General features: G+C 47.0%; 3 protein-coding genes, 2 long non-coding RNA genes and 1 other non-coding gene across 6 annotated transcripts; 2 read left to right on the top strand and 4 right to left on the bottom strand.

Moving 5' to 3' along the window:
- Window positions 1–606: 606 nt before the first annotated feature.
- LOC120681753 lies at window positions 607–1,393 on the bottom strand. Its single transcript, XR_005678058.1, has 2 exons — window positions 1,178–1,393; window positions 607–859 (listed from the first exon to the last, which is right to left on the bottom strand). It is a non-coding gene; the product is annotated as an uncharacterized LOC120681753 (long non-coding RNA).
- A 4,859-nt stretch (window positions 1,394–6,252) lies between these two features.
- Window positions 6,253–12,561, bottom strand: LOC120681762. Its single transcript, XR_005678067.1, has 3 exons — window positions 12,361–12,561; window positions 8,872–8,873; window positions 6,253–6,266 (listed from the first exon to the last, which is right to left on the bottom strand). It is a non-coding gene; the product is annotated as an uncharacterized LOC120681762 (long non-coding RNA).
- A 320-nt stretch (window positions 12,562–12,881) lies between these two features.
- Window positions 12,882–13,037, top strand: LOC120684269. Its single transcript, XR_005679234.1, has one exon. It is a non-coding gene; the product is annotated as a 5.8S ribosomal RNA (ribosomal RNA).
- A 2,711-nt stretch (window positions 13,038–15,748) lies between these two features.
- On the top strand, window positions 15,749–18,069 carry LOC120681687 (probable RNA-dependent RNA polymerase 4). Its single transcript, XM_039963286.1, has 4 exons — window positions 15,749–16,121; window positions 16,568–17,210; window positions 17,441–17,591; window positions 17,857–18,069. Exons 1-4 carry the CDS (start codon window positions 15,821–15,823, stop codon window positions 18,052–18,054), a joined length of 1,293 nt encoding a protein of 430 aa, XP_039819220.1. The 5' UTR covers window positions 15,749–15,820; the 3' UTR covers window positions 18,055–18,069.
- Window positions 18,070–20,924: 2,855 nt separating this feature from the next.
- On the bottom strand, window positions 20,925–22,027 carry LOC120682960. Its single transcript, XM_039964968.1, has 2 exons — window positions 21,677–22,027; window positions 20,925–21,443 (listed from the first exon to the last, which is right to left on the bottom strand). The coding sequence occupies exons 1-2, from the start codon at window positions 22,025–22,027 to the stop codon at window positions 20,925–20,927; spliced, it is 870 nt and encodes a 289-aa protein (XP_039820902.1).
- A 749-nt stretch (window positions 22,028–22,776) lies between these two features.
- On the bottom strand, window positions 22,777–24,143 carry LOC120682958. Its single transcript, XM_039964967.1, has 2 exons — window positions 23,314–24,143; window positions 22,777–23,125 (listed from the first exon to the last, which is right to left on the bottom strand). The coding sequence occupies exons 1-2, from the start codon at window positions 24,141–24,143 to the stop codon at window positions 22,777–22,779; spliced, it is 1,179 nt and encodes a 392-aa protein (XP_039820901.1).
- Window positions 24,144–25,522: the final 1,379 nt, after the last annotated feature.

The raw sequence follows: 25,522 nt of genomic DNA, 5'->3' as shown, positions 1-25,522 counted from the left end.
CTCAAGGACACCATCCCAGCCTCAACGACCTACTCCTCCCCCGCACCAGAATCGGCGGGGTAGAAGTGGCCAAACACCACTTCCGACTCACCTGCAACTAGGTTTAGAAAGCAACTTGAGTACAAAAGGTACTCGCAAGCACTACAAAAAAATCTGTTGATCCATGACGATTAAATTTCGTCACAGATCACTAAAATACCATCATAAAGCAGTATCTATGACGATCTCAAATAGCGTCATGTATTGAGCGTCACAGATCACACCTTGTGACGTTCCTTAAATTTTTGTCATAGATTGTTTGATCCATGACGTTTCGAAACCGTCATAGAATGCCCCTGGCCTCCAAAGCCCAACCCAAACCCATTTTCTATGACGAAAATAAACGTCATAGATAGCCGCCACATGGATGATGACATGGCTGCCTACGTAGACGATGACAGGACTGTGGCTGCTTATGTGGTTGCCTACATGAACGATAGCGTATCTGCCTCCGTCGATGATGACATGGCTGCCTACATGGATGATGGCGTCACCACATTTCCAGCCCACAGCCCATAAAAAAATCTAGTACAACAATTTCAATAGTTTTTTCAGCACATTTTAGGATTCCAATTCCAACCCATGGATCTCATTTCCAAAAATTAAACAGAACAGGCATCACATCAAATACAACAACTTTTCATCCAGTATTACATCAAATACAAAGTCTTTCTTCCAACACATCAAGTACAAGTTTTCATCCAGCAAGAATTTTTATTAGCAACTTGTTGCCGTGCTGAACAAAAAAGAACAGAGAACTCTCGATTTTCTTCAGTTCTAATTCTGTTCCATGGCTTCTGTTCTAATTCTCCAGTTTTTTCTGAAATTAAGAGAACAAATGTAATATCAGTGCTTAAGAGTATGCAACTTGTTGCTGTGCAGAGGAACAGAGAAATCTCGTAAGAGTGTGCAACTTAGGCTAGTGATATTCATCAACCATTTCTCTTTTTGCCTCGGTGGATTTTGAACATGTAATAAAGGAAGCCAAGTTAAAACTTAGCATAAGTCACTAGTAAATTGTATGAAATCAACAGATACAATGAAGTCTGAATTGCAATGCAGTATAGCAAACGAAATTTGAACATGAAGCAGTCACAACAACAAGATAAAACATATCATTTTTTAGTAAGGATCATACCGAATTTGCTTACTATGTCAAGGTTGAATTTGACCTTTTTATCCAGGGCGGCTGGACCTGAAAACCAATATCAATTGAAGTAACATAGCATATTGTAATAAAAAAAGGCACATCAGAGAGAGTATTAGGGGGTGATTCCTTTCCTTCATGTAACTCAAGTTATGTTACCCATCTAAGTAGACTGCAGCAGCTATTTTCAGTCACTAAGTTATAGTTAGCAACGAAAAGTCTCGACAAGTGCTATTTTCAGCCAAATAATTAAACAAAAGCAGCACCATAGGCATGGACAAGGGCTGACAGCAAAATAAAAAAAATGACATGGCCAAGTGCTCGGATGAACATAAATAAAAATCAGTGGCATGGATAAGTTATCAGACTACCAGCAGTAGCATTATAGGCATGGACAAGTGCTGAACTTAATAGAAACAAATATCATTGGCATGGACATGTGCTTAGAATTAACATAACAATCATCATTGACATGGACAACAACACATCATATAAACAGAAATAATATCATTGTTATGGGCAAGTGCTCAAATATAACAAAATATCATCACAAGCATGGGCAAGTGCTCAGATATATAACACTATAGCATTCTTATAGTTAAACAGAAATTCATTGGAACCATGCAGAGGGGTTACGAGAAGGGGGCACTCATGGTTTTACCATAGCAGCAGGCAATAATTCAACCCAGCAGAACGGAAGCGAGGACAAGCAAATCCACTCGATTCCTTCATAGATCAAAGGTGTGAGGAATCTACAAGATTTACATGTAATCCTACGCAATTAGATGCTGAAAAGGAACAAATCAAGAGGGGGTACAGAAATTACTTGCCTCTGCACCACGAGTTCCACGAAATTGACGCTGCAAATCGAAAAAGATGAGAAAGAGGAAGGGGATTAGGGTCTGCACGAAATTGATGAGAAGCATAGAGGAGAGGATTGCCAGGAGAGGGGACGAGGGCGCAATGCGTGGATCTTGGAGCAGAGAAGAGGGCAATGGTCGCCGCCGGCGAGATGGGCGAGGAGCCGCCGGAGATGTCGGACGCAGGAGGTGGATGATGCAGGTCCATGGATGAGCGAGGTGGCCGACCGCGAGTCCTTGAGGGCAAGGAGGCCGTCGTCGGATCTAACCTCCGTGCGCGGCTGTCGTCGAGCACGGACGGCGGCGTCACGCCGGCTCACGCGCGGGTGCTGGCACCGGTGCTGGCATGAGGAGGCTGAGGACGAGCGGCGATTCGAGCTGCACGGGGGGGGGGGATTAGGGGCGGGGAGAGAGAGGCCGCGGACGAGCGGTGCCTCCGGCGATGCAGGAGGACGCTGGCTCATGCGTGGCGGCGGCGGGACTAGGGATTGTGCGAACTGAGGGGATGAGACGGAGGTGCCGCATCTTTAATTTATTTAGTGCTGTGAAATTACGAGTTTGCACCCCACATGGTGTATGTAAACTTGGTGACCACATGAGCATTAGAGTAAATTTCTTGTGGGAGCGTTTTTGGCCTGGTGGGTTTCACTTCGGGTTCCCGCGCGGCCACACAAACATGAGGAGAGTGAGCTGTCTATGATGAGTGGGGTCCGTGTAAGCGGGGGACCACACGTTGGTGGCACGTGTGTGTGGGGTGGTGTAGATGCTGATGCTGCAGTGGGTGGCAGGCTGGGAAAAATTGAATCTCCCGCGTTAGATGAATGTTGTTTTCAATTGCAACTTCGGCTCCTACCGAGTGTTTTTTTTCTATTTATTGCACCATTATGAAGTAATACATAAAAATAATTATCTTATATATGCCAATAGTTTTTTTATATATAGTACACTATGTATAAGTTATTTTGTAGAAGTTTCAATAATTTTATAATTCATTTTCTATTTTTAATAGTTTAAATCATTTTTTGCGGGTTTAATGAAATTATTTAGAATTTGAACTATATGTATCTCAAATAATATTTTAAAAAATCTCAAAAATATTATTTAGGTATTTATGTTCTGTTATAGCTTGTATCATAAAAATAGATAAAATTTCAAATGTTTGTTAGGGATAATTCAACCTTCTACTTGCCCCCTTTTACAAAATAATGATAATAATACCTAAAACTTCTGCGAAAATTCTGTAAATTGCCATAGAATCATTTTATGGGTGTATAAACTTTACATAAAAATTTCATAAGATTTTATGAAAATTGAAGTATACATTGTTCATAAATGGATAGATATCTCACATTGTTTCATACAACTTAAGTCAAACTTTGAATTTTACACACCTCATAACATGTTCAAACTCGTATGCATCTCAATTTTGGACACCACCTTATGTTGACCATAACATTGAAAAATATCAAGTTACATAAGCAATTGTTATGCAAAAACATGCTTTTCAATGCTCTATTTAGTTGGAATAAAACATGTCATATGAAAATAATCAAGATATAGCAATTAACATATAAACAAAAGCCACAGAATAAAATATTTTGATTTTAGAAAAATTCAAAAAAAAGAACCATCAAATTTGGAGTTGTTATGAGGGAGAAATACTGATTACAAAATTTAATTCTAGATTAAAAAGAAAAGGATGAATCGCACATGTGTTCTTCAATGTAGGGCCACGATTCAACATAATATATAAAAATTGTATTGCCCCTGACCTCCACAAACGAAGCTTCGGCAAACTGGTAGGGTACTAGGATCTCGTCTTGGTGACCCCGGGTTTGAATCCTAAATGTCCCATTTTGCCTCTTTGTTCGAATTAAAACATGCTTGTTATAAAATATTCAATACCTGACATGGAACTAAAACCGATGCTGTGGTGTAATGGAAAGGTGGGTGCCTTGTATCCCCGGGGACCAGGGTTCGAAACCCTCCACCCCCCATCGCTAATTTTTTTTTCTTTTTAACCCATACTGATAATTTAACAAAACAAAATAACGCCTAGCATTAATGATGGCATAGCTCATTAGTAAGTCATTTTTATTATATGTTTGAGATTTGAGACTAGGTTTCGAATCTCATATGTGAAAATGTTTTTGCTCTTTTAAATAACTAATTAAGACAACATTGTGAAGAAAAATGCAAAACTAACAATCTTATAGATCCCAATAAAAAAGAACTAGCTCGCATCTTGTGTTTATTTGTTTATGAAATATGCCTCAAACTAAAATCTGGTAATAGAATAATACGCATATTTCCAACATGATTTGAATGTAATTAAAACTAAATAACGAACCATGGTACAACCAAGGAGGGGGCCTGGTGGTTAGTTGTGATCGACTCAAACCCACTGCGCCTGTATAAAAATGATGAATGCCAAAACATATACTAGTCAAAATAACTATGACGATTTTTGTGACATTAATGCTGAAACGTCATTGTTTTGTGGGCTCGATTATGACGAATTCAATAAAACGTCATATTTTGTGGGCTCAATTATGACGAATTCAATAAAACGTCATAAAATTTTCGTCATAGATCACCACATTTCTTGTAGTGAAGACTTACGCGATTAAATAAACAAGGATCATACAAAGGCTCAATTAAAAGCTTTAAGGTTAAGTAATTATTGAATAAGCAAGAGCTTCCTAAACTATCACCTAGCAAAATTAATTAATCTTGTCCAACCCCAAATAATTTTAGTTGCCTTAACGTTCTAGTACTCACTCACAACCCAATACAACCGCATTGCCTAGCAGCGCTACAATCCTCCTACTAGCACTCAGGACAATGGGTGATTCCCACCTTCTCAACCCTAGTAAAAGGCTCAAAAGGTTTCCAGAGGGTAAAAAGGTTTTCCTACACTCCCGCTACCCACACAGACAAGAGGGGTTAAGCATATCTTAATTAAACAAGTGAAGCAATAAGGAAGAAGCAGCTCTAAGACGAAGGAAGAAAGTTAGCATTTTACCTTAAGTTCAAATTTTTAACGAAAATAAATCTTAATGCAAGTGATCAAATTTTATTTTTACCCGCACCCTACTAAGCAAATTTTAGGTTCACTTTATGGAAACCGAGTATGAGGCCGTAATCAAGGGGTTGGAGCTGTTACTGGAAATCGGCGCCGATTCAGTTGAAATAATCGGCGATTCACAGCTGGTCCTCAAGCAGATTTCTGGCGAGTATGATTGCAAGGATGACACTCTACGGCTTTACCTTGAAGAATGCGATCGATTGTCCCAAGGGTTTCGGCTGATGACACTGAAGCATGTGCCCAGGGGGCAAAATATGGAGGCAAACGACTTGGCACAAGCAGCATCTGGGTATAAGCCGACTCTCGACGCAAAAATAATAGAGTTGGACGCCGACGATTGGAGGAAAGAAATTGTCGACTATCTAGAGAACCCGTCGAGTTCGGTGCCCAAAAAGTTGAAGATAAAGGCCCTGAAGTTTGTGCTGATCGACGGAGACCTATACTATCGTACTTTGGAAGGGGTACTGCTCAAGTGTTTGAATCTGGAGGAAGCCAAGGTGGTGATGTGTGAGGTCCACGAGGGCATCTGCGGTACACATCAGTCGGCACACAAGATGAAGTGGTTGATCAGGAGAACCGGGTATTTCTGGCCCGATATGCTGGAGGAGTGCTTCAAGTATTACAAGGGGTGCCAAGATTGCCAGAAGTTTGGATCTATTCAGAGAGCACCCGCATCGGCCATGAATCCAATCATCAAGCCATGGCCGTTCCGGGGATGGGGAATCGACATGATAGGGCAGATTTTTCCAGCGTCCAGCAGGGGCACAAGTTCATCATAGCAGCCACTGATTACTTCACCAAGTGGGTCAAAGCTGTACCAATGAAGAAGGTGACGACGAAAGATGTGATCGATTTCATCAAGGAGCACATCATCAATCGATTTGGCATCCCTCAGACGATCACGACGGATCAAGGCTCAGTCTTCATATCGGACGAGTTTCAGAGGTTTGTCGACAGTTTGGGAATCAGACTGTTGAACTCGTCCCCGTATTATGCTCAGGCCAATGGTTAGGCCGAGTGTAGCGAAAATGGCCTCTCATGCCATATTTCAATATAATGTTTTGGCGATTGATGACACACACAACACTTGGACTAATATGATAGGGCGAGATAACATGTCTGGGCTCAAAAACTGGCCAGTTTTTTAGTCTGGTCACGTGAGGTATCGGAAACCCAGCCCTCACATCACCTCCGGAGGCCGAATTCGCCCGTTCTTGACTCGTTTTCTCCGCATTGAGCCTGATTTCATGTTTTTGGGCCGTTTTGGGACGTTTCCACTTCTTTGCCATGTTGACATGCCGAATGGCCGTTTGGTCTATGTTTTGCCTCCCGTGACCTATAACACACGTTTCTCAACTATTTTCATCCTACCATGGTTCGTTTGCACCCGAATGGACATAGTTCCATGTGCGGGTGCTATGTACAACATTTCCGACCGAAATGAACCGTTTCCATTTTTTGTCCAGGGTTACATACCGAATGTTCGTTCGGCCTAGGTTTTCGCCTCCCATGACCTATAGCACACGTTTTTCATCTGTTTTCACCGCAACATGGTCCGTTTGAACCCGGATGAACATGGAACCATGTGTGGCTGCCATGTACAACCATTTTCCACTGAAACCAACCATTTTTATTCCCTTTTAGGTAAATTTCACTCTATGAACCAGGGTTACAAACCTTCTTGCCTTTCAACCAATTCCCATGACTAATACCACACGTATATCAACCGTTCTCATCCCGACTTTGTCTGCTTGGGTCTAGCGTACAACCTTTCCATCTGGGTAGAGTATGGCTCATACCCGGACACCTTGTACAATCATGTCCACCGAAATTAGTCCGGGGATGTTTGGCTCCTTGGTGTCTTATTCATCTTTGTAGCTGCTCAATGACTTGGTCCTTGCTGTCTTTTCATCATTGCTGCTACTAGGATGTTCATGTGATATAGTACCCTTAAATTTGGGTGTGGCCTCTTGTAGCCGTCGTGGCCAGTACGTTCTTATTCATATTCGTATTCATCGTACTATCATAGTACTTCATGTTTTTCCTTGTACTCCGCTTCCCTCCTATTCGGTATATTTGCTCGCAATATCTTTGACGAGCATGGCGCATCTAAGCCTGAAGTTTTGAATGGTCCTTGAGGGGGTGTCCAAACAACCCCTGCACTAGGCGTGCCATCTTTGCCGAGCATCATCCTTCCGAGCCTGAACTTTTGAATGGGGGTGGAGGGGGAGGGACGAATCCGTGCGACGCGGGGCTGGATCTCAGTGGATCGTGGCAGCAAGGCCACTCTGCCACTTACAATGCCCCGTCGCGTATTTAAGTCGTCTTCAAAGGATTCAGCCCGCCGCCCGTGAGGAAGGGAGCTTCGAGGCGGCCTGCCACAGCACATCGGCCGGGCAGACTGAGCCAATGGCACGGGCCCTTGGGACGCGAACGCCCTAATGTGGGTCGGGGCGAGCGGCGGGCACAGGCGCCGGTTGCTAGCTTGGATTCTGACTTAGAGGCGTTCAGTCATAATCTGACACACGGTAGCTTCGCGCCACTGGCTTTTCAACCAAGCGCGATGACCAATTGTGTTAATCAACGGTTCCTCTCGTACTAGGTTGAATTACTATCGCGGCACGATCATCAGTAGGGTAAAACTAACCTGTCTCACGACGGTCTAAACCCAGCTCACGTTCCCTATTGGTGGGTGAACAATCCAACACTTGGTGAATTCTGCTTCACAATGATAGGAAGAGCCGACATCGAAGGATCAAAAAGCAACGTCTGTGACACCCTAGGTGTCTGCACAATAAAAACTGCTTTTGTTTGTTATGCTTCATGTGTGAATTGTTTGAGCAAGGGCTTAATTTAAATTTATAAGGGCCCTTGTGTAATTATGATTTTATGCAAGGTCCTTTCTGCAGTTATATTGAATAGTGTGTGTAATTATTGCTTTTGTGGAGGGTGTTTTTGCAAAATTCAGTGAATTTATTGCATGGCAGCAAATTTTGCTTGTAAGTCTATGTTTAAAGTGAAATTGCATTGAAAAAGACCAGTTTCCTTTAAATTCAAATTCCCTTCTATGTTTTCAAAATTAGCTCTCTATCCTTTGTTCAAATAAATTTTTGCACAACATAAAAGTTGTCGATCTTGAAAAGTTGAGCAACTTTCATGTTGGGCACTTTTTCATTTGAGCCATATATTAAAAGTTATCGTTGGTTTTACATTCTGGTCCCTGGAATTATTGGAAATTGCAAATTGGCCCTTTTTCCCCTTCCCCTGTCTGCCTCTCTGCTTGCTCGCCGCCGGCGCGTCGCCGCGCCTCCCGCCGCTCTGGGCCGGCCGCCGGCTAACTCCAGCTTCGCCACCGCCCCCACGCGTCACCCCTTGACCCCTGCACCCACTTTCCCCGCGCGATGTACCCCTCCCCGCTCTGCCACACCGCACAGACCACCCGCCGGTCGCCACCTCGCTGGCCGCCCGCGAGGACACGCTGCCGTGGCCAATTTCACCCTCCTCTCCGACCGAGCTCCTCTCCCTGAGTCTCCTCTTGCTTATCACTTCTTCTTCTGGCCTATAAAAGCCCGACCGGAGCTCCAGTGCCACCATCCACCACCACCGCCGCCGCCATTACCGCCCGAGCTCGGAGCTCGCCGCGGACAGCCACCCTCCGCCCCTCAGTGCTCAAATCCGCATCTCTATCACCTCCATCGAGTTCTACCGAAGCTCCCTAGCCCAATCTTCCCCTCTACGCCTCACCGGACCACCGCCATCGGCCACCACCCGCCGCCGGCGTGCTCTGGCCGCCGCGGACAGCCCGCTACGGGCTACCCCTACCCCAACTTCGGGCACCTACTGGTGCGCCATGAGCCGCTCTACCTCCCTAGCCCCTCCAATCTCGCCGCCGACCACCCTAGACGCCGGACCATGGCCGGAGCAGAGCTCCCGAAGGTCAGCCATGGTTGAAGGACCCGATTGCTCTAAATCAAAACTTCCAAGGGCCTTTCTGTAATGATTCTAATTCTTTTTCTTGTGAACTTCAAAAATTCCTAGAAATTAGTAGAAAAATCAGAAAAATGCCAAACTAGTTTTGTTGTGCTCCTCTTGGTTAGCTCTACAACTTTAGCTACTCAAGTTTGCATGAAACTTTATATTGAGTGCTCTAGTTTATTTGTTAGCAAATGAGTAATTTAATTGTATCTTTATATCCATAGCTTTGTTATGCTTAATTTTTGGAACCTAGCCTTATTTTGCCATGAGTAGTCTTGTATAAAACTTGTGGATTAAATTCTTGACTTTTTCTTGTTATTTCATGTGTTTGTTTATTTCTAGCTTATGCTCTTGTTTAATTTATTAAAGCATGCTTTTATTTATTTCTTTGGGTCATCTTTTTACCATGAGATCTTTTAAACACAAGTAGCTTGTGATAATTTTTGGGAGAATTTTTGCTTTGTTTAGCTTGAATTTTTTATTTATTTCTGAATTATAAGGATAATACATGTTAGTATTGTTTTTGCTAGAATAAGCTCCATGGTTAGACTTGATTCCTATTCATGATATATGCTTTTGAACCTTGAAATGATGTTTGATGTTTGAACCCTAGTTGTTGATTTCTTTTGAATTCAACCTACCCCATATTTCTAGAACTACTTTTACTTTCTTAATGTGACTAGTTTTTGTTATCCTATGGAGTTCTTTGTATTTCCTTTTACTCCATAAATGACTGCCTCGTAGAAAATTTGTAATTTAGCAAATCTAGTTGATCTGGAATCCTTGAGAGTAGCTCTTTGCAGTAGAATCAAAATATGATGGTTGTTTGTTGCAAGTTTTTGCTGTACAAATTGTTCTGTGTCATTAGGTAAATAAAGACTAGTTATTTACTCTTTTTCTTATCTGATGATTGAAAGCTTGTCTTGCCCTGAAATTTTTATGGTAGTTTACTCATGTGACACTAGTTTTGCTATAAAAATTTCGTGATCAGTTCTCATGTATAGCTGTTCCTTTGATTTAAACCTTGTTTATTAGACTTTAATTATGATAAATAGTTTATGCTGATGATAAATCATGAAAATATTTCTGAGTGATCTGTTTTAATAGATTAGCTCGTAAATAAAGTTTGAGCCCCAGTTCCTGAATAGAACAGGAGTTAAAAATGAATCTTACTAATATGATGTCTGTTTTGTTTATTTTCTCAGAGTTAATTATGTGTAGATAAAATCATGAAAAATTCACAGTAGCTAATTCATACCTGTGTAGGTCTTCTGTCAAATTTTTAGCTTCTTCTTTGCTATAGTTTGACCTGTATAATTCAAGCTTGTTCTAGGTGTTGTCTGAATGAATGAATTGTTGTGATTAAATGGCTATATTTTTTGGCATGATTTTTACAGGGTAGCTTAATCTGTTCATGTTCTGTTTAGGGTAATTTTTGCTAAATTTATTTCTATTTGTGCTTTGAGTTGTTTATTTATTAGAAAAACCATGACTTACTTGTTATAGGAAATCACCCCCACTTGTTTGTGAAGTTAGTAGACTTTATTTGTGCTGTTGATCATGATGCCTTGTGTAGTTAGCTTTGTTATTTAACTACTCTATAAACGATTGCCCATGTGTGTTTTTACTGTTGTTCTTGCATTACATATAGACACGACTGCCTTATCGGACGGGACGTACGAGTTGATCCCGGAGTCTGACGGAGGTAATCTCAAAGCTCAAGCGAACACCGCCGTACTAACTGAAGCCCCGGACCAAAGTTCGGAAGAGCCTAGGGCTGAAATAGTTAGCGACTACCGAGAAGGCAAGCCCCGGACATAACCTATATTTCAAATTATTACCATTTACTGTTATTACTTACTTGTGCATTTACAGTTCTTAGGATTTGAATTGAAACCCTAGATGCATGATCCTAGGAACCTATGTACTGAACACTAGATCTATGTTCGACTACTTGCTAAGCTTATAGGACCGGTAAAAGTCGAGTGATTGCCTGTCATTCGCGAGCTTTATAGGAATTGCTTGTTTACTTTCTGTTATCAATATAAGGACGACGGACGGGGTCGTGTTCGATATCATGACCTTTGGTGAGACCCCGTCTGTGTTGATGAACTTGCTAAGGTCGCGGTGTGTGGTAGTGCTGGTTAAGTTTTTGAACGTACTAGCCACATGCCGTAAATATGGTACGCGGTAAGCCTAGTAGCCGATTGGACCGGGGAGTGGATATACCTCCCACTCTCTCTTTAGAGATAGGTTTTTAAATGTTATTGTTGATCAACACTGCGACTTCAAGGGACAAGGGTGGACCTTGGAGCCCTGTAGTCGGGGAGAGTGGCACTATCCACAAGCCGGAAAGAAAGACAAACGGTTGTTTGGAAACGACCCGACGGTGTTCCAAACGTGTGTGTTAGGTTTGCCTGGCCAGGTTGAATTTCGATTCAGAATCGTCCGCCTCTCACGATGAAATGAGACTGCTTGATCTCTTTGCCACACAGAGTAATAAGAGCAACAATATTATTTATCAATCTTGATGTTTGCTTAGTTTTTTACCATGATTGGATAATAGTTGCTTACATAGAATGATTAATCAACTAGAATCTTGAAAGCTAAAACTTGAAAGTAAGGACATACTCTTTATTGCTTTTCAGCAAAAAGAAAAACCAGAACCTCACAAACCCTGCATAGTCTAGCTAAAGTGGGTTAAGTATACCCGTTGGTGGTTAAGTCTTGCTAAGTATTAGAATACTCAGCCTTGCTGTTGATACCTTTTTCAGGTATGAGTTTCGTTAACCAGATAGCTAGTTCGACCTATCCCTGCTCCTTGCCTGCTGGCTGGTCTGCTGAGTGGGATCCGTCTTCGGCCGGCAATGACCCTGACGAGTGATACCTTGCTTGGGCTAGCTTGGTATACCTTTACGACGTATTGTAGCCGTCGTTGTTTCTTCCGTTGTTTTAACTCTGAAGCTTTACTCTTAAGGCTTGTATAACTGTTTTACCAAAGTTGGTTTTGTAATAATGGGTTGAACTAGTTTGTAAATCTTTATTTTGCCTATATTGTAAACTTGTGGTTGTAATATCTCTGGACTCGCCTTCGTGCGAGGTATGCTTGTTCGATCCGAGAACCGGTGGTTGTATCGGGACGTTACCCGACAGACTAAGAATTGTTCCGTTTGAAGTGCGTTTGTGCCAGTGTTGCCTTTATGATGATGGCCTGTGCACTTGAGCCGGGATAATTCAGGTGGTTCTGCCACAACGTCGCTATGAACGCTTGCCTGCCACAAGCCAGTTATCCCTGTGGTAACTTTTCTGACACCTCTAGCTTCAAACTCCGAAGGTCTAAAGGATCGATAGGCCACGCTTTCACGGTTCGTATTCGTACTGGAAATCAGAATCAAACGAGCATTTACCCTTTTGTTCCACATGAGATTTCTGTTCTCGTTGAGCTCATCTTGTAGCTCATCTTGTACCCTTTTGTTTCACATCGGTCCCTTGAACCTTATCATTTAGAGGAAGGAGAAGTCGTAACAAGGTTTCCGTAGGTGAACATGCGGAAGGATCATTGTCGTGACCCTTAAACAAAACAGACCGTGAATGTGTCATCCATGTCGTCGGGCCACGGTCCGGCCAAGGCTCCTCACCTTCTCTACGTTGGTCAAGGGCTGCCAAAGAACCCACGGCGCCGAAGGCGTCAAGGAACACTGATATTGCCTTGCTCGGGTCACGTTCTGCCTACCGGTCATGCCCCGTGCAATGTTGCTATCTTAACCAACACGACTCTCGGCAACGGATATCTCGGCTCTCGCATCGATGAAGAACGTAGCAAAATGCGATACCTGGTGTGAATTGCAGAATCCCGCGAACCATCGAGTTTTTGAATACAAGTTGCACCCGAGGCCTTCTGGTTGAGGTCACGTCTGTCTGGGCGTCACGCCAAAAGACACTCCCAACCCATCATTGGGCACGGACGTGGTGTTTGGCTCCCCATGCCTTGTGGTACGGTGGGCTGAAGTTGGGGCTGCCGGCGTATCGTGTCGAGCACCTGCATGTGGTGGGCGACATAAGTTGTTCTCGGTGCAGTGTCTCGGCAAGCAGCCAGCTTCTTGGCCTAGAGGACCCATTTAAGACCGTAGCGCCTCGGTGCTCGGACCGCGACCCCAGGTCAGACGGGATCACCCGCTGAGTTTAAGCATATAAATAAGCGGAGGAGAAGAAACTTAAAAGGATTCCCCTAGTAACGGCAAGCGAACCGGGAGCAGCCCAGCTTGAGAATCGGGTAGCCTCACTACCCGAATTGTAGTCTGGAGAGGTGTCCTCAGAGACGGACCGGGCCCAAGTTCCCTAAAAAGGGACGCCCGGAAAAAAGTGCATAATAGGTGCATTGGAAAAATACTTTACTATCTCATATCACCTTTTTTGCACGTTGTGGCTGGCTTGATGAGTTGGCCGGCACTTTTTCAGATCATCTAACGGGTAGGAAAGTTGTAGCACGTCCAAAGTTCAGAAATGTCGATAAAAAAAATTCAAAAATCACCGGGGGAGTGAAGGTCTCCGCAATGAGCGCCTATTTGTCATAGACTCTTAGGCCTTGTTTAGTTTGCGAATTTTTTTGGATTTTGGTACTATAGTACTTTCGTTATTATTTGACAATTAATATCTAATTATAGATTAATTAGGTTTAGAAGATTCGTCTCATCATTTTCAGTTAAACTGTATAATAAATTATTTTTTTCAGCTGTATTTAATGCTCTATGCATATGTTGAAGATTCGATGTGATAGGTACTGTAGAAAAATTTTTGGGACCTAAACATGGCCTTAGGCTTGAGACCTTCGAGTTGATGCTGACGGGAACCGTCCCTGCTCTACTGCCTTTTATCATGGGTCCCACCTATCACTGACAACTTTAATGAGACTTTTGACCGCATGATCAAAGGATATTTACTGTAGCTGGTGCTGATTTGTTGTGAGAGAAAAATACTGTTGATTGGCTGGTGGCTGGTGCTGATTCGGTGTGAGAGAAAAACAATGCTGGCTGGTTAGCTGACAAGCCAGCAGAACAGATTGACTGTAGCCAATCATCAATTAATTATCATCATTAAATTCGTCATAAACAGTTACACCCATCCTTGAAGAGATTTTGCAAATAAATTTCATTCTGGAATTCATGCATGGAAGATTCTCCATTCTAAAAACTCAACTCGAACCAAATAGAATAAAGTTTGGGCAACGAGCTCCTACTTGTCATAGACTTTGGCCCCGTTTGCTTACTTGTGCTAATGAACAGTGATTCATGCTAATCTCCATGCATGGGCCACAAAATAAAGTTTATTTGTAAAACATCTTCACGAATGGTATAACTTTTTGCGGCGAATCTAATAATGGTAATTAATCGACGATTATCTACAGTAATGCTACAGTACCATCCTCTAATTATGCGGTCAAAGGCCTCATTAGATTCGTCTTGGGAATTAGCGTAGGAGTTGTGCAGTATCCATCATCTAATCATGCTACAGTAATGCTACAAAACTAATTACAGAACTTGTTTGTAAACTACAAGATGAATTTATTAAGACTATTTAATCCGTCATTAGCACATGTTACTGTAGCAATTGCTGTAGCAATTTAGTGTCTAATCATGTCCTAATTAGGCTCATTACATTCGTCTCGTAATTTACAATAAAACTATGCAATTAGTTTTTTTTATTTCATCTAAATTTAGTGCTCATGCATGTGCTAGTTTTAAAATTCGGAATTTTGAATTTTGCATATAACAAAGAGCCTTTTATAGGCTTTAGACCTTCGGGTCCTGTTTGGTTCATGCTAGGAAATTCATGCTAAGTACTTTGATTGTTAATTAGGGGTATTAAATAAAATCAATTTACAAAACCAACTCCGAAATTTCTGCGCTAGGAATTCTGAAGAATCTAATGAGGCGTTTGACCGCGTAATTAGAGAATGGTTACTGTAGTATCACTGTAGCTAATCATCAATTAATTATCGTCATTAGATTCGTTGTAAAAAATTAAATCCATTCCTAAAAAGATTTTCCAAATAGACTATTCCATACATACTAAATTTTTCTCTCGAGAAATGTGCACGCCGGGTTTCTAACAGGAACAAAACACGGCCCCGAGTTGACGCTGACGTGACCCGCCCCTGCTCTACTCCCTTTTGCCATGGGTCCCACATGCCACGACCCAAAACCGCGCTGCTTTCCCGCCACGCGCCGCCCTCGCCCTGGAGCGCAAGGTCGGCTTTACCTTCTCCTGCATGCCCCATCTCTCGCAGTGCGGCACGGGCCCCACACCCACCGATAATCACTGCGTTCGGTTGGTGGTTTACCCTCCAGCGCTACAGTATTTCCCTCTCACATTTCTCCAGCTCCATCCTCCAGCCACCAGCTAACAGTATTTTTCTCTTACAGCACTCCAGCTCCAGCCTCCAGCTCCAGCCTGCCGAACACAGTGAATGCAAACACCCCACTGCCGTCGGCGACTGTGCGCCACCCCCTTCCGCATTAGAACTGTTCGGCTGATTCAGTGAATAATATTCGGCTGGTAGAATAAATAGTATTATGCGAGAGAAGATAAACCAGCCGAAATTGGATCAGCCGAACAACCCCGTTGCGCTTTGATGCCAGTCCCTCCCCCTCCGAATCGCCTCTCCGCTCCACCACCGCCGCTGCGGCTCGCCGCGAGACCCCACCCCAAGCTATGCAGCCTAGTCCCGGCCCATCTCAGGCGGCGCTGCCGTCGGCGGTCGCGGCGGAGCTCGCGCAGCTCGAGAGGAGGCTGGGGCAGGTCGCCGAAGAACCGGCGCGCCGCGAGCTCGGGGCACTCGGGGAAGCACCCGCGGTTCGCATCCTGCGGAGGATCGGGAGGTCCCAGCGGGAGGTGCGGACGCTCACCGGCTACATCATCACGCTTGCCAGGCAAGAGGCGTTCGCGCTCAACGCGCAGGCCGTACCCACCGCCGAGAGCGCCGCCTGCAGCTCCTCCTCTCCTTGCCTCAGAGGTGAAGTCCGATTCCCCAATGCTTCTTCACTTGATGGTGCTTTTTTTAAGAAAAAATTGACGGGGGGAGAAAGTACTGTACAATGCGGCTGCAGCGTTGGTCGCTTTTTGTGCTTCAGCGATGGGTGTTTCCAGACTGCTATTTTTTGAGATGACCACTAAAATTTCAAATAGGAATACGCCATTCTCATCTCCACTATCAAAATTTGAAATTTGTGACTATGGATTTGTTGCGGTCAAGAATATTGTGAATTTAGTTGTGCAAGCTTGGCTGTTGCCTAAACCCTGTTGGCTAGCTGCAGATGTTGACTTCGAAATTTCTGGACAGATTTTACTAGGCATCTGTTTTATTTTTGCGCACTGTTGTGTGCATGCAACGTAGTGGGACTTTCGTCTTGAAAATAGCTCTTTAATGCTTTCCCGATAACAAAATCTTGTTTTCAACAGATGAATCTGTACATGGGCCGCAGTATCACAACGACGTCCAAATGGAAGAAATTGCTTCGGACCTCTCAAACCATTGTATGGTGATGGACGAGAGTCAAGGTCAGGAGGGATCTCCGGTGATGATGGCAGTTGGCAACCCATCTGATTGCATCTCCCAAAGGGATTGGAACCAGGATTGCATTGAAGTTGACAACGATGTCGCTGGAATGGCTTCTCAGGCAAACCAGATGCCTACGCATTTTGGTGACAGTATCAAAGAACTGATTTCTATTGTACCTCATGGTGTTATCATGCTGGCTGAAAGTCTTGGAAATGGCAGAGCATCTGAGATGTGGAACCATCTTCAGACTGGTAGCCCCAAGCACGAGATGGTTCCTACACATCCAAGAAGTGAGTCTGCCTCAGGCCGCTTGCAGCATGTTTTAACATGTCTTCAGAGAGTTGGACCCTTAGGAAGTCATTTGGGCCCAGAGTGTGCAATAATGCTGCCAAAACCGGTGACGAATGCTGTCACAGAAAATGCATTCAGGGCCATCCCTCAAATCACAGTAAATGAGTTAAGGAAGACGGCAAGCCCGCAGATGTGCACGCTGGAGGATTTGGAGTTCATCAGGAGATTTTTGATACTCTCTTATCTTTGTCAGTAAGTCTCTCAGTTCCATTTTCTTACAGGAACATACTGCTTACGAAGTGCAGGGTTTTGTGAACCTGTCAGCAAATGGACTCAGAATATATTTCCTTTGTTCATGTACCATTACATATTTCTAAAACAAATATGTGGTTTCTTCCTAATATCAGCTACCTATTTGAGACAAAAAGCAACTTTTTTTTTGTGCAATGCTATTGCTAAGACATCTTTGTTTCACCTTATAGGAATAAAATGGCAGATGAAGCTGTATTGACCGTGGACTATATTAAATCATTGAAGCTCCTGTCCATTGCTCATTTTGAGTCGGAAATTTGGAGCAGCTTTGGCCGGAAGAATTTTCAGGCATCCAATAGACCTGCATCAGATAGGCCAAAGGTCATTTTTGTAGTGGTTTTCTTGTTTCTATTTCCTCACAATAGGACTGTCACACTTGTCAAGACTAATGCTTTTTAACCTAAAATGAAACAAACTATGTAAAAGTTGTATCTGCGGATGTCATGAGTTCCCTTTGATATGCGTGGGGCACTTGGCTTTTGATGCTTCATCATTTCAGCCTTACTTAAATTTCATGTAATAGGTTATTATTGTATTTTTATGTCCTAACCTCAATGGGGCTCCATTTACTCGTTGATGTCTGCAGAATCTTGATTCGGATCCAAGTAAAACAAAAGTATGCCATTGTGAGATTGAGATAAGAGGGGATTCCATATTTCTTGTCTTGAAGGTTTGTGACGTTTCCAATATTTTTATTTTGTATTTGAGTTTCATTTTATTGTTGTTGTTCTCTTCACATCAAGTAGTCATTCTACATTGTTCGATTTGTGTTAATTGCTTTTAACTTCTCACCAATCTAGCTTCCATATGCAACATGCATGTGTGTGCACATATGTTGTTTTTTTTTCTCGAACGTGTAGGATTAATAGAAAGAAAGGACGGTCCGAAATACAATGCCGAGTCCATATGTAGGTTTATTGCAAAGGTCATATTTTGCTCTGAGTTTTCTGTGATTTGAATTTTTGCCATTTCCTATTTCTGTAGGTTAATTGTTTGATGGATTTTCACTCAGTTTCATTGAGAGTCATGCACTGCAAATTGTTTACGTAAATGCGGTTGCATGAATACTAGTATTCTACTATTTATCCTCATCATAGGGTAGAATTTTATGCTGCAAACACGATAATTGGGGAATTGGCTGATATTTCTATTGACATAAAGGTGCATATAACTCAATTATGATGTGCAATTCTTATCAAACTTTGCGTAACATGTCCTAAAACATTAATATGCAGTTCTATAATTTGACAAACGATGCATCAAATTCCATTGATATATGAATGGAAGGATGGATGCCAATGACATTAATGGGTTAAGGGACCTGGATTGGCGAATTTTGCATTTGTGGGCTAGAATTATTTTCAGGAACTTTAGGGACCAACCTTATATTTTTAACCTTATTTGATTGAATCAGGGGCCGTATATGGATAATAAGAGGACTTACCTTCAAAAAGTTCTGGGTGATGATTATGTTCTTGTAGTAAAGTTTATGGTTCCTTCAGACAATAACACTGATTTCTACCGCCAACTGTACCATAAGATTGCTGAAGATGGTATTGTTTTGGGTCTGCGGCTATATCGTTTTTTCGGTGAGTCTCTCAGTTCTTGTAATGCAAAATCTATTTGGATTTATTGGTTACTAGCAACAATACATATTATGATTGTTATTGTTATATTTGTAGTATAGGAAATATCTCGGGAAGGCTTCTTGCCCTCCAAGTCTTGTGTTCCTATATATTCGCCCTCAAGGCTCAATGCAACACACAATACCACCCACGGTTCATATGCAATCTATGCTTCCTACATGGTATCACGAGTCTAGATTTCTAACCCTAGGTTTCCGGCTTCTGCTGCCCTCGCGCCGTCCCTGGGAAGATTGATCTCCACCAGGGGCACCACCCTCGTATGATGCACGGCTGATCCCTCCGATCTGCCACGTCTGTTGTGGTCAAGCAGCAGCAAATACCTACCTCTCCCATGGTGATTCGATCTCGTCGTTCGATCTTGTCGGGCTGCCTCGTCGAACCTTCCTTCCTGTGCATTTGGCCCAATGCTGACCCTATCTCCTCCTGCGCCTGCGCCTGTGCCATCGCTGCTTTGAGCACAAGTGCGCGGTTACGGAGGTCGCACAGGCGGGCGCGGGGCTGCCGCGCTATAATGGCTTGTTTGGATTGCACCCTGGGAAAGTTGCCTATGCCAGGCAACTCATCCAGGCCCTCAATTTCGTGCGCCAGGGGCCAGGATGGTTGCTTGGCAGCAGCTGCCTGGGTAAGGCCTTCAACCAAACAAGCCCTAAGAGCACCGGGGTTGGAGCGGTGGGCCGTTGTGACGCTTGTTGACGTCATCCTCGGGCTACTACGCCCCTCTCAGGGCTGGCACCCTCATCGAGATCCATCGTCGGACGGGATGCATCGGGGTCACCTCACCTTGCCCTGTGCACCACACCCCTTCATCGCGCCGTTGCTCCGCCATCATTGGTGGGCTGCAGAGCCGTGGGGCTCCGTACCCAGGGATTATCTTGATGCCGCATTTCTTTTTTCCCAATCTGAGGTCGGGTTTGCGTCGCCGTATTGTTTCGTCAAGCTGCTAATGACTTGGGTGGAAACCGGTTGCAACGGTTTGGATTTTGCATTGGTTCTACTTCAATTTGGTGGGAAATGGTTTTTCTAACAATCAATCCGGTTTGGTTTGGTTTCACAAGAGAAACGGTTTGGTTTGGTTTGGCTTGGGATACTAATAGCGTCGAGCAGTTGTTGTGCACGTCGTCCAGCTTACTTAACTAGTCGTGCTCATCGTATTAGCCATTAGTAGCACGTAGCAATTAAAAGTACCACCACCAGCATGCTCCTGCACTACTTCCGGATCTCCACCTTCCTCTACCTTTGATGGGGTGGTGCGGTTTGGTTTTCAAATGCTATGGGGTGGTTTGGAGTGGTTTATGTTGACGTATTTAATAAAAATAGTCGTCGCTGCATAGTTGACACTCCCGAGGACGAGGTTGTCGCTGCGCCTTCCTGGCTGCAGCGCCGGCGCTCGTAATAAGGACATCATTGCTAGTGTCGCCACCTCTTCAGGCGGTGGCACTTCCCATGCTGTTGATCTGCTTCGTCATGCTGGCTTTCGGTTCAAGTCCGTGCTAATTGCTGCAATCTCGCGGACACCACCATTGATGTTGCCGAAGGAAGAAGCATTTGCACTCTTTAGCTGCACCTTCCTCCATCGCCATCCAGTCGGCTCATCTGTTACCTTTGATGATTGTTGTCAAGAGAGAATTTCCATTAGTCCAGATGGACATATATATAGCCAGTACATGGGCCAATATGGGCCTAGATGATATATGGGCTGTAACACCCCTGTTAGGAACCCTAGCCCTACCGGGGATTGGACGGAGGTTGTAGGGATGCGTGAGCGGCGAGCGCGGCGAAGGCCGGCGAGGGTGGCGAGATGGCGCCGTGGTCGGCGCAGGAACAAGAGGAGGCTCTAGGGCTAGGGCCGGCTCCCTTGAGGAAGCCGGGAACAATAATATGTTTCTATTTAATTTCTCAAAGAGTCTTACACAAGTATTTATAGTCTCACGCTAATTAACAATAAAACCCACTGCTAATAAGAATATGAAGATAATGTGGCCCCCTTGGGCCTTGGCGCACCAGTCACCTAGCCACCTTGCGCGGCTCGCCTCTTGTACGTGAGGCCGGTCATAACATCTCTCCCGGCCTTCGAAAACAGCTCGTCCTCGAGCTGGACCTCTGGGTACGTAGCAGTGAAGTCCTCACGACGTTCCCAGGTTGCTTCCTCTTCTGGCAAGCCGCGCCCCTGGATCAGGATGCGCCATTCACCACGCCGCTGCTGGGCCTGCAAGGCGCGCTCAGGAACTTGCACAATGTGACCATCCTGAGTCGGAGGGAGGGAGACAGGCGCTCCTTGAGGGTCGCCGCGGTGCTGCTTGAGGCGGCTGACGTGGAAGACATCATGCAGACGGGCGCCTTCCGGGAGCTGTAGACGGTACGCCACGCGTCCAATGCGCTCGAGCACCCGGAACGGCCCGGCCCAATGCGGCCCGAGCTTGTGCCTGGCATAGGGGTCGAGGGACTGCGCCATGCGGTGAAGGAGACGCAGCCACACCCACCCGCCGACCTCAAACTCCACATCCCTGTGGTTGGCATCGTAGTACTTCTTCGACAGATGAGACGCTGTCGGACCTCAGCGAGCATCTCATCCCTGCTGCGGAGAAGGGCGTCCGCAACCTCAATACGCGCAGTTCCCGGCCGGTACGGCTGGATGGCCGGCGGGGAACGGCCGTACACCACCTTGAACGGCGTGGCGCGAAGGGCGGTGTGGAAGGACGTATTATAGCAATACTCCGCCCAGGACAGCCAATCCACACACCGCAAATACATTGCGATTACCTTGTTAACCACCTCTGATTGGCTGTCTGTCCGAGGGTGGAAGGCCGTGCTCATGCGAAGCGTGACGCCCGCCATCTTGAACAGATCACGCCAGACTTTGCCGGTGAACACCGGGTTGCGATCACTGACGATGGACGTCGGGAAGCCGTGTAGACGTACGACGCCGTCGAAGAAGCCGTGGGCGACCGACGCTGCCGTGTAGGAGTGGCCGAGCGCTATGAAATGCGCATACTTGGAGAAGCGATCGACAACGGTGAGGATGACCGACTTGCCGTCCACCTTTGGAAGCCCCTCGATGAAGTCAATGGAGATGTCCGCCCACACCTGAGACGGAACATCTAGGGGCTGCATCAACCCCGCCGCCCACAGAGCTTGGGTCTTGTTGCGCTGACACGTGTCACAGGTGCGCACCCAGTCCTGCACTAGTGAACGATCGCTCGGAATATAGAAATCCGAGCGGAGATGGTGCAACGTCTTTTGGACCCCTTCATGACTGGCGCCATGAGCCAGTCGCAGGGCCTGTTGGCGAAGGTCGCCGACATCGGCGACGAAGATGCGGAAGCCGTGCAGCAGGAGCCCTACATCCTCGCGCCAAGCTGCGGGCAGCTCGACTGCGTGGAGGCGCTCCAGTAGAAGTACAGCGTCGGGTGCCGCGGCCGTAGTGCGGCGGACGTCGTCGAGGTAGGCGAAGGACAGCCCCAAGAGGGCAGAGAACGTCCGCCGTGATGTTGAGGCGGCCCGGGCGGTACTCCACGACGAAGTCAAAGCCCAACAGCTTGCTGACCCACTGGTGCTGAGGTACGGTGGAGAGGCGCTGGTCCAGCAAGTACTTGAGGCTGTAGTATTTCGTCCGGATCAAAAAGTGGCGCCCCCACAAGTACGGACGCCAGTGACGAACAACCTACACCAAACCAATGAGCTCGTGCTCATACGCAGCGAGCTTGAGATGTCGAGCAGCAGACTATCGGCTGAAGAAAGCGAGGGGTCTGGTGCCCTGGTGGAGGACGGCACCAAACCCCGCACCCGAAGCGTCGCTGTCCATGACGAAGCCCTTGTCGAAGTCCGGCATTTGGAGTACTGGGCCGGTGGTGAGGGCGCCCTTAAGCGCCCGGAATGCCGCCTCGGCGCTCGTCCCAAGCGAACGCGTCTCGCCGCAAGAGACGCATAAGCGGGGCGGCGATGATCCCGAAGTTCCGAATGAACTTCCGGTAGTAGCCGGCCAGCCCCAAGAAACCCCGCAGTGCACGAGCGGAGCGCGGGACAGGCCACGAAGCCACGGTCTCCACCTTGTCAGCGTCCATGGCCACACCCCTAGCGGAGATCACATGGCCGAGGTAGGCCACCAAGGATGCCCCAATTGAGCATTTGGAGCGCTTGAGGTGGAGGTGGTGATCCTGAAGAGCCCGTAGGACGACGACGACGTGCTGCAGGTGCTCCGTCCAAGACGAGCTGTAGATCAAGATGTCATCGAAAAACACCAGCATGAACCTGCGCAAGTATGGGCGGAGGACGTCGTTTATCGGCGCCTGGTACGTGGCTGGCGCGTTGGAGAGGCCGAAAGGCATCACCAAGAACTCGTAGTGCCCCTCGTGAGTGCGAAACGCTGTCTTGCCAATGTCGTCTGGGTGCATGCGCACCTGGTGGTAGCCCGAGCGTAACTCCAGCTTCGTGAAGAAATGGCGCCGTGCAGCTCTTCGAGGAGCTCGTCCACCACCGGGATCGGGAACTTGTCCTTGGAGGTCTTCGCATTAAGGGTGTGGTAGTTGATGCAGAACCTCCAGGAGTTGTCCGGCTTGCGGACCAAGAGCACTGGGGCGGAGAACGACGAGGTGCTGGGCCGAATGATCCCCTGCTGCAACATGGCCGAGCACTGCCGCTCCAGCTCGTCCTTCTGTAGCTGCGGGTAGCGGTAGGGTCGGATAGTGACAGGAGCGGTAGCCGGCAGGAGGTGGATCCTGTGGTCGTACGGGCGCGCCAGTGGTAGGCCGCAAGGCTCGTTGAAGACCGCGGCGAACTGAAGTAGTAGGCGGTCGAGGAGGGGCTGCCCGGTCGAGGCGGCGACGGCGTGGGTGCTGGGCGCCTTGGTGTCGATGTGTGGTGCGCCCAACCCGCGCCACAGGATGCGGCGGCCGCGGCGTGTGAAGGTCATGCAGAGACTCTCGAAGTCCCACAGAATGGGCCCGAGCGTCCGGAGGAACTCGACGTCCAGGATGAGGTCGAACTCGCCCAAGGTGATGCCGAAGCATGTGACAGTGAACTCCTCAGAGCCGATGGTGAGCACGACGTCGCGGGCGACCCCTTGGCACGGCACCCGGTCCCCGTTACCCACCAGTACACACAGCGAGGGGTGCGGAGTTGTGGTCAGCCCCAGGCGACTGAGGAGGTCGGCGTGGATGAAGTTCGTCGTCGAGCCGGAGTCGAGGAGGGCCACCAACCGTTGGCCACGTACGGTGACGAGCAACAGCATAGAGTTTTCTGTGCGGACGCCTGCGAGGGCGTTGAGGGACACCGTGGGCGGATCCCCTGCGGATGGGGCCGCGCACGTGGACTCCAGGGGTGTAGGGGCAGGCGTGAACTCCCCTGGAATACGGCTGCCACCGCGGCCTCCGCTGGATCGTCATCATCGACGTAGTCGTCGTTGACGAGGGAGAAGAGGCGCTGACACACATGGCCGCGGACGTATGGCTCGTCACAATTGAAACACAGGCCTTGGCAACGACGTTCCTGTTGTTCCACCGGCGAGCAAGGTTCTAAAAAACGCTAGATGCTAGGCGAACGCTTGCCTATGGTTTAGAGTTTTTTGTGATTAAACGTAGATTGAACATGATTAAACGTGTTGTGATTAAACGACACTGTGATTAAACGCAACGCTTGGCCACCGTTCAGTGTTTAATCAAGATTAAACGACGTTTAAAAATGTTTTTTAGAACACTGCCGGCGAGAGGCGGTGAAAGCGTGATGGCGCGGGCGCTGGCGGCTGGGCGGGAGCGATCACCCCTCCTGTGGGTGCGGCGGGCTGCGGACGAGGTGGCGCTGGCGGCGTAGAGCGCCCTGCAGGAGGCCGGTAGCCGCGCTGTGCCGGCGCCGCGCCGAGGGCGACCGCGCGGCGTTCATACGCCCGCGCATAGTTCATTGCCGTCTGAAGATTTGGCGGGCTGCGCATCACGTCTGCCTTGATGTGCTCGGGAAGGCCGCTCGCAAACAACTCGGCCTTCTGAAGAGGGTTGAGGTCACGTGCATGGCAGAGGACGGCGTTGAAGCGGTTCGAGTAGTCCTGGACCGACGAGAGGAAGGGCAGCCGCGCGAGCTCGGCCAGCCGTGTGCCCTGCATTGGCGGCCCGAAGCGGAACTGGCACAGATTGCGGAAGCGCTCCCAGGAGGGCATGCCCTCATCTTGCTCTAGCGCGTAGTACCACATTTGCACGGCGCCGCGAAGATGGTACGAGGCCAGCCAGGTGCGATCCAAAGCCAAGGTATGCTGGCCACAGAAGAATTGCTCGCGCTGGTTGAGCCAGTTGAGTGGATCCACCCCGCCGTCGAACGTCGGGAACTCCAATTTGTAGTATCGCGGTGGGGCTGGAGGACCAGTAGGAGCACTGATCAACTGGTTGTCGTCGGAGGTCCCTTCCAGGCCGCCATAGGGGGCCTCTGGGCATGAGCGGGCGGAGGAGGGAAGCTGGGCGCCGTCGCATGTGTAGCGGCCGGTGTGGTCGCCATAGCCGAGGTGTAGACCGACGCGGACGCCAATCCCATTGCCCACGCCGGGATTGGAGATGGTGATGAGGGCAAGCGCAGCAGGTGGAGGGGAACACCGCCGGTCGCCGATTGGGGCATCCCAAAGGAAAA

Source organism: Panicum virgatum, chromosome 7N (assembly GCF_016808335.1).
Source record: "Panicum virgatum strain AP13 chromosome 7N, P.virgatum_v5, whole genome shotgun sequence".
Classification (NCBI taxonomy): Eukaryota; Viridiplantae; Streptophyta; class Magnoliopsida; order Poales; family Poaceae; genus Panicum; species Panicum virgatum.
This window is presented reverse-complemented; position numbering and strand designations above follow the sequence as displayed.

Bases quoted from the DNA above. Each gene is read 5' to 3' on its own strand.
- LOC120681687 (XM_039963286.1), top strand. From the start codon at position 15,821: ATGCAGCCTAGTCCCGGCCCATCTCAGGCGGCGCTGCCGTCGGCGGTC. The intron at 16,122-16,567 runs GTGAAGTCCGAT...TGTTTTCAACAG, and splicing joins CTCCTCTCCTTGCCTCAGAG to ATGAATCTGTACATGGGCCG. The intron at 17,592-17,856 runs GTCATTTTTGTA...TGATGTCTGCAG, and splicing joins CTGCATCAGATAGGCCAAAG to AATCTTGATTCGGATCCAAG.
- LOC120682958 (XM_039964967.1), bottom strand. From the start codon at position 24,143: ATGCTGTTGCTCGTCACCGTACGTGGCCAACGGTTGGTGGCCCTCCTC. The intron at 23,126-23,313 runs GTGCGCATGCAC...CTTGATCTACAG, and splicing joins TACGCTCGGGCTACCACCAG to CTCGTCTTGGACGGAGCACC.
- LOC120682960 (XM_039964968.1), bottom strand. From the start codon at position 22,027: ATGCAGCCCCTAGATGTTCCGTCTCAGGTGTGGGCGGACATCTCCATT. The intron at 21,444-21,676 runs GTAATCGCAATG...CATCTGTCGAAG, and splicing joins AATCAGAGGTGGTTAACAAG to AAGTACTACGATGCCAACCA.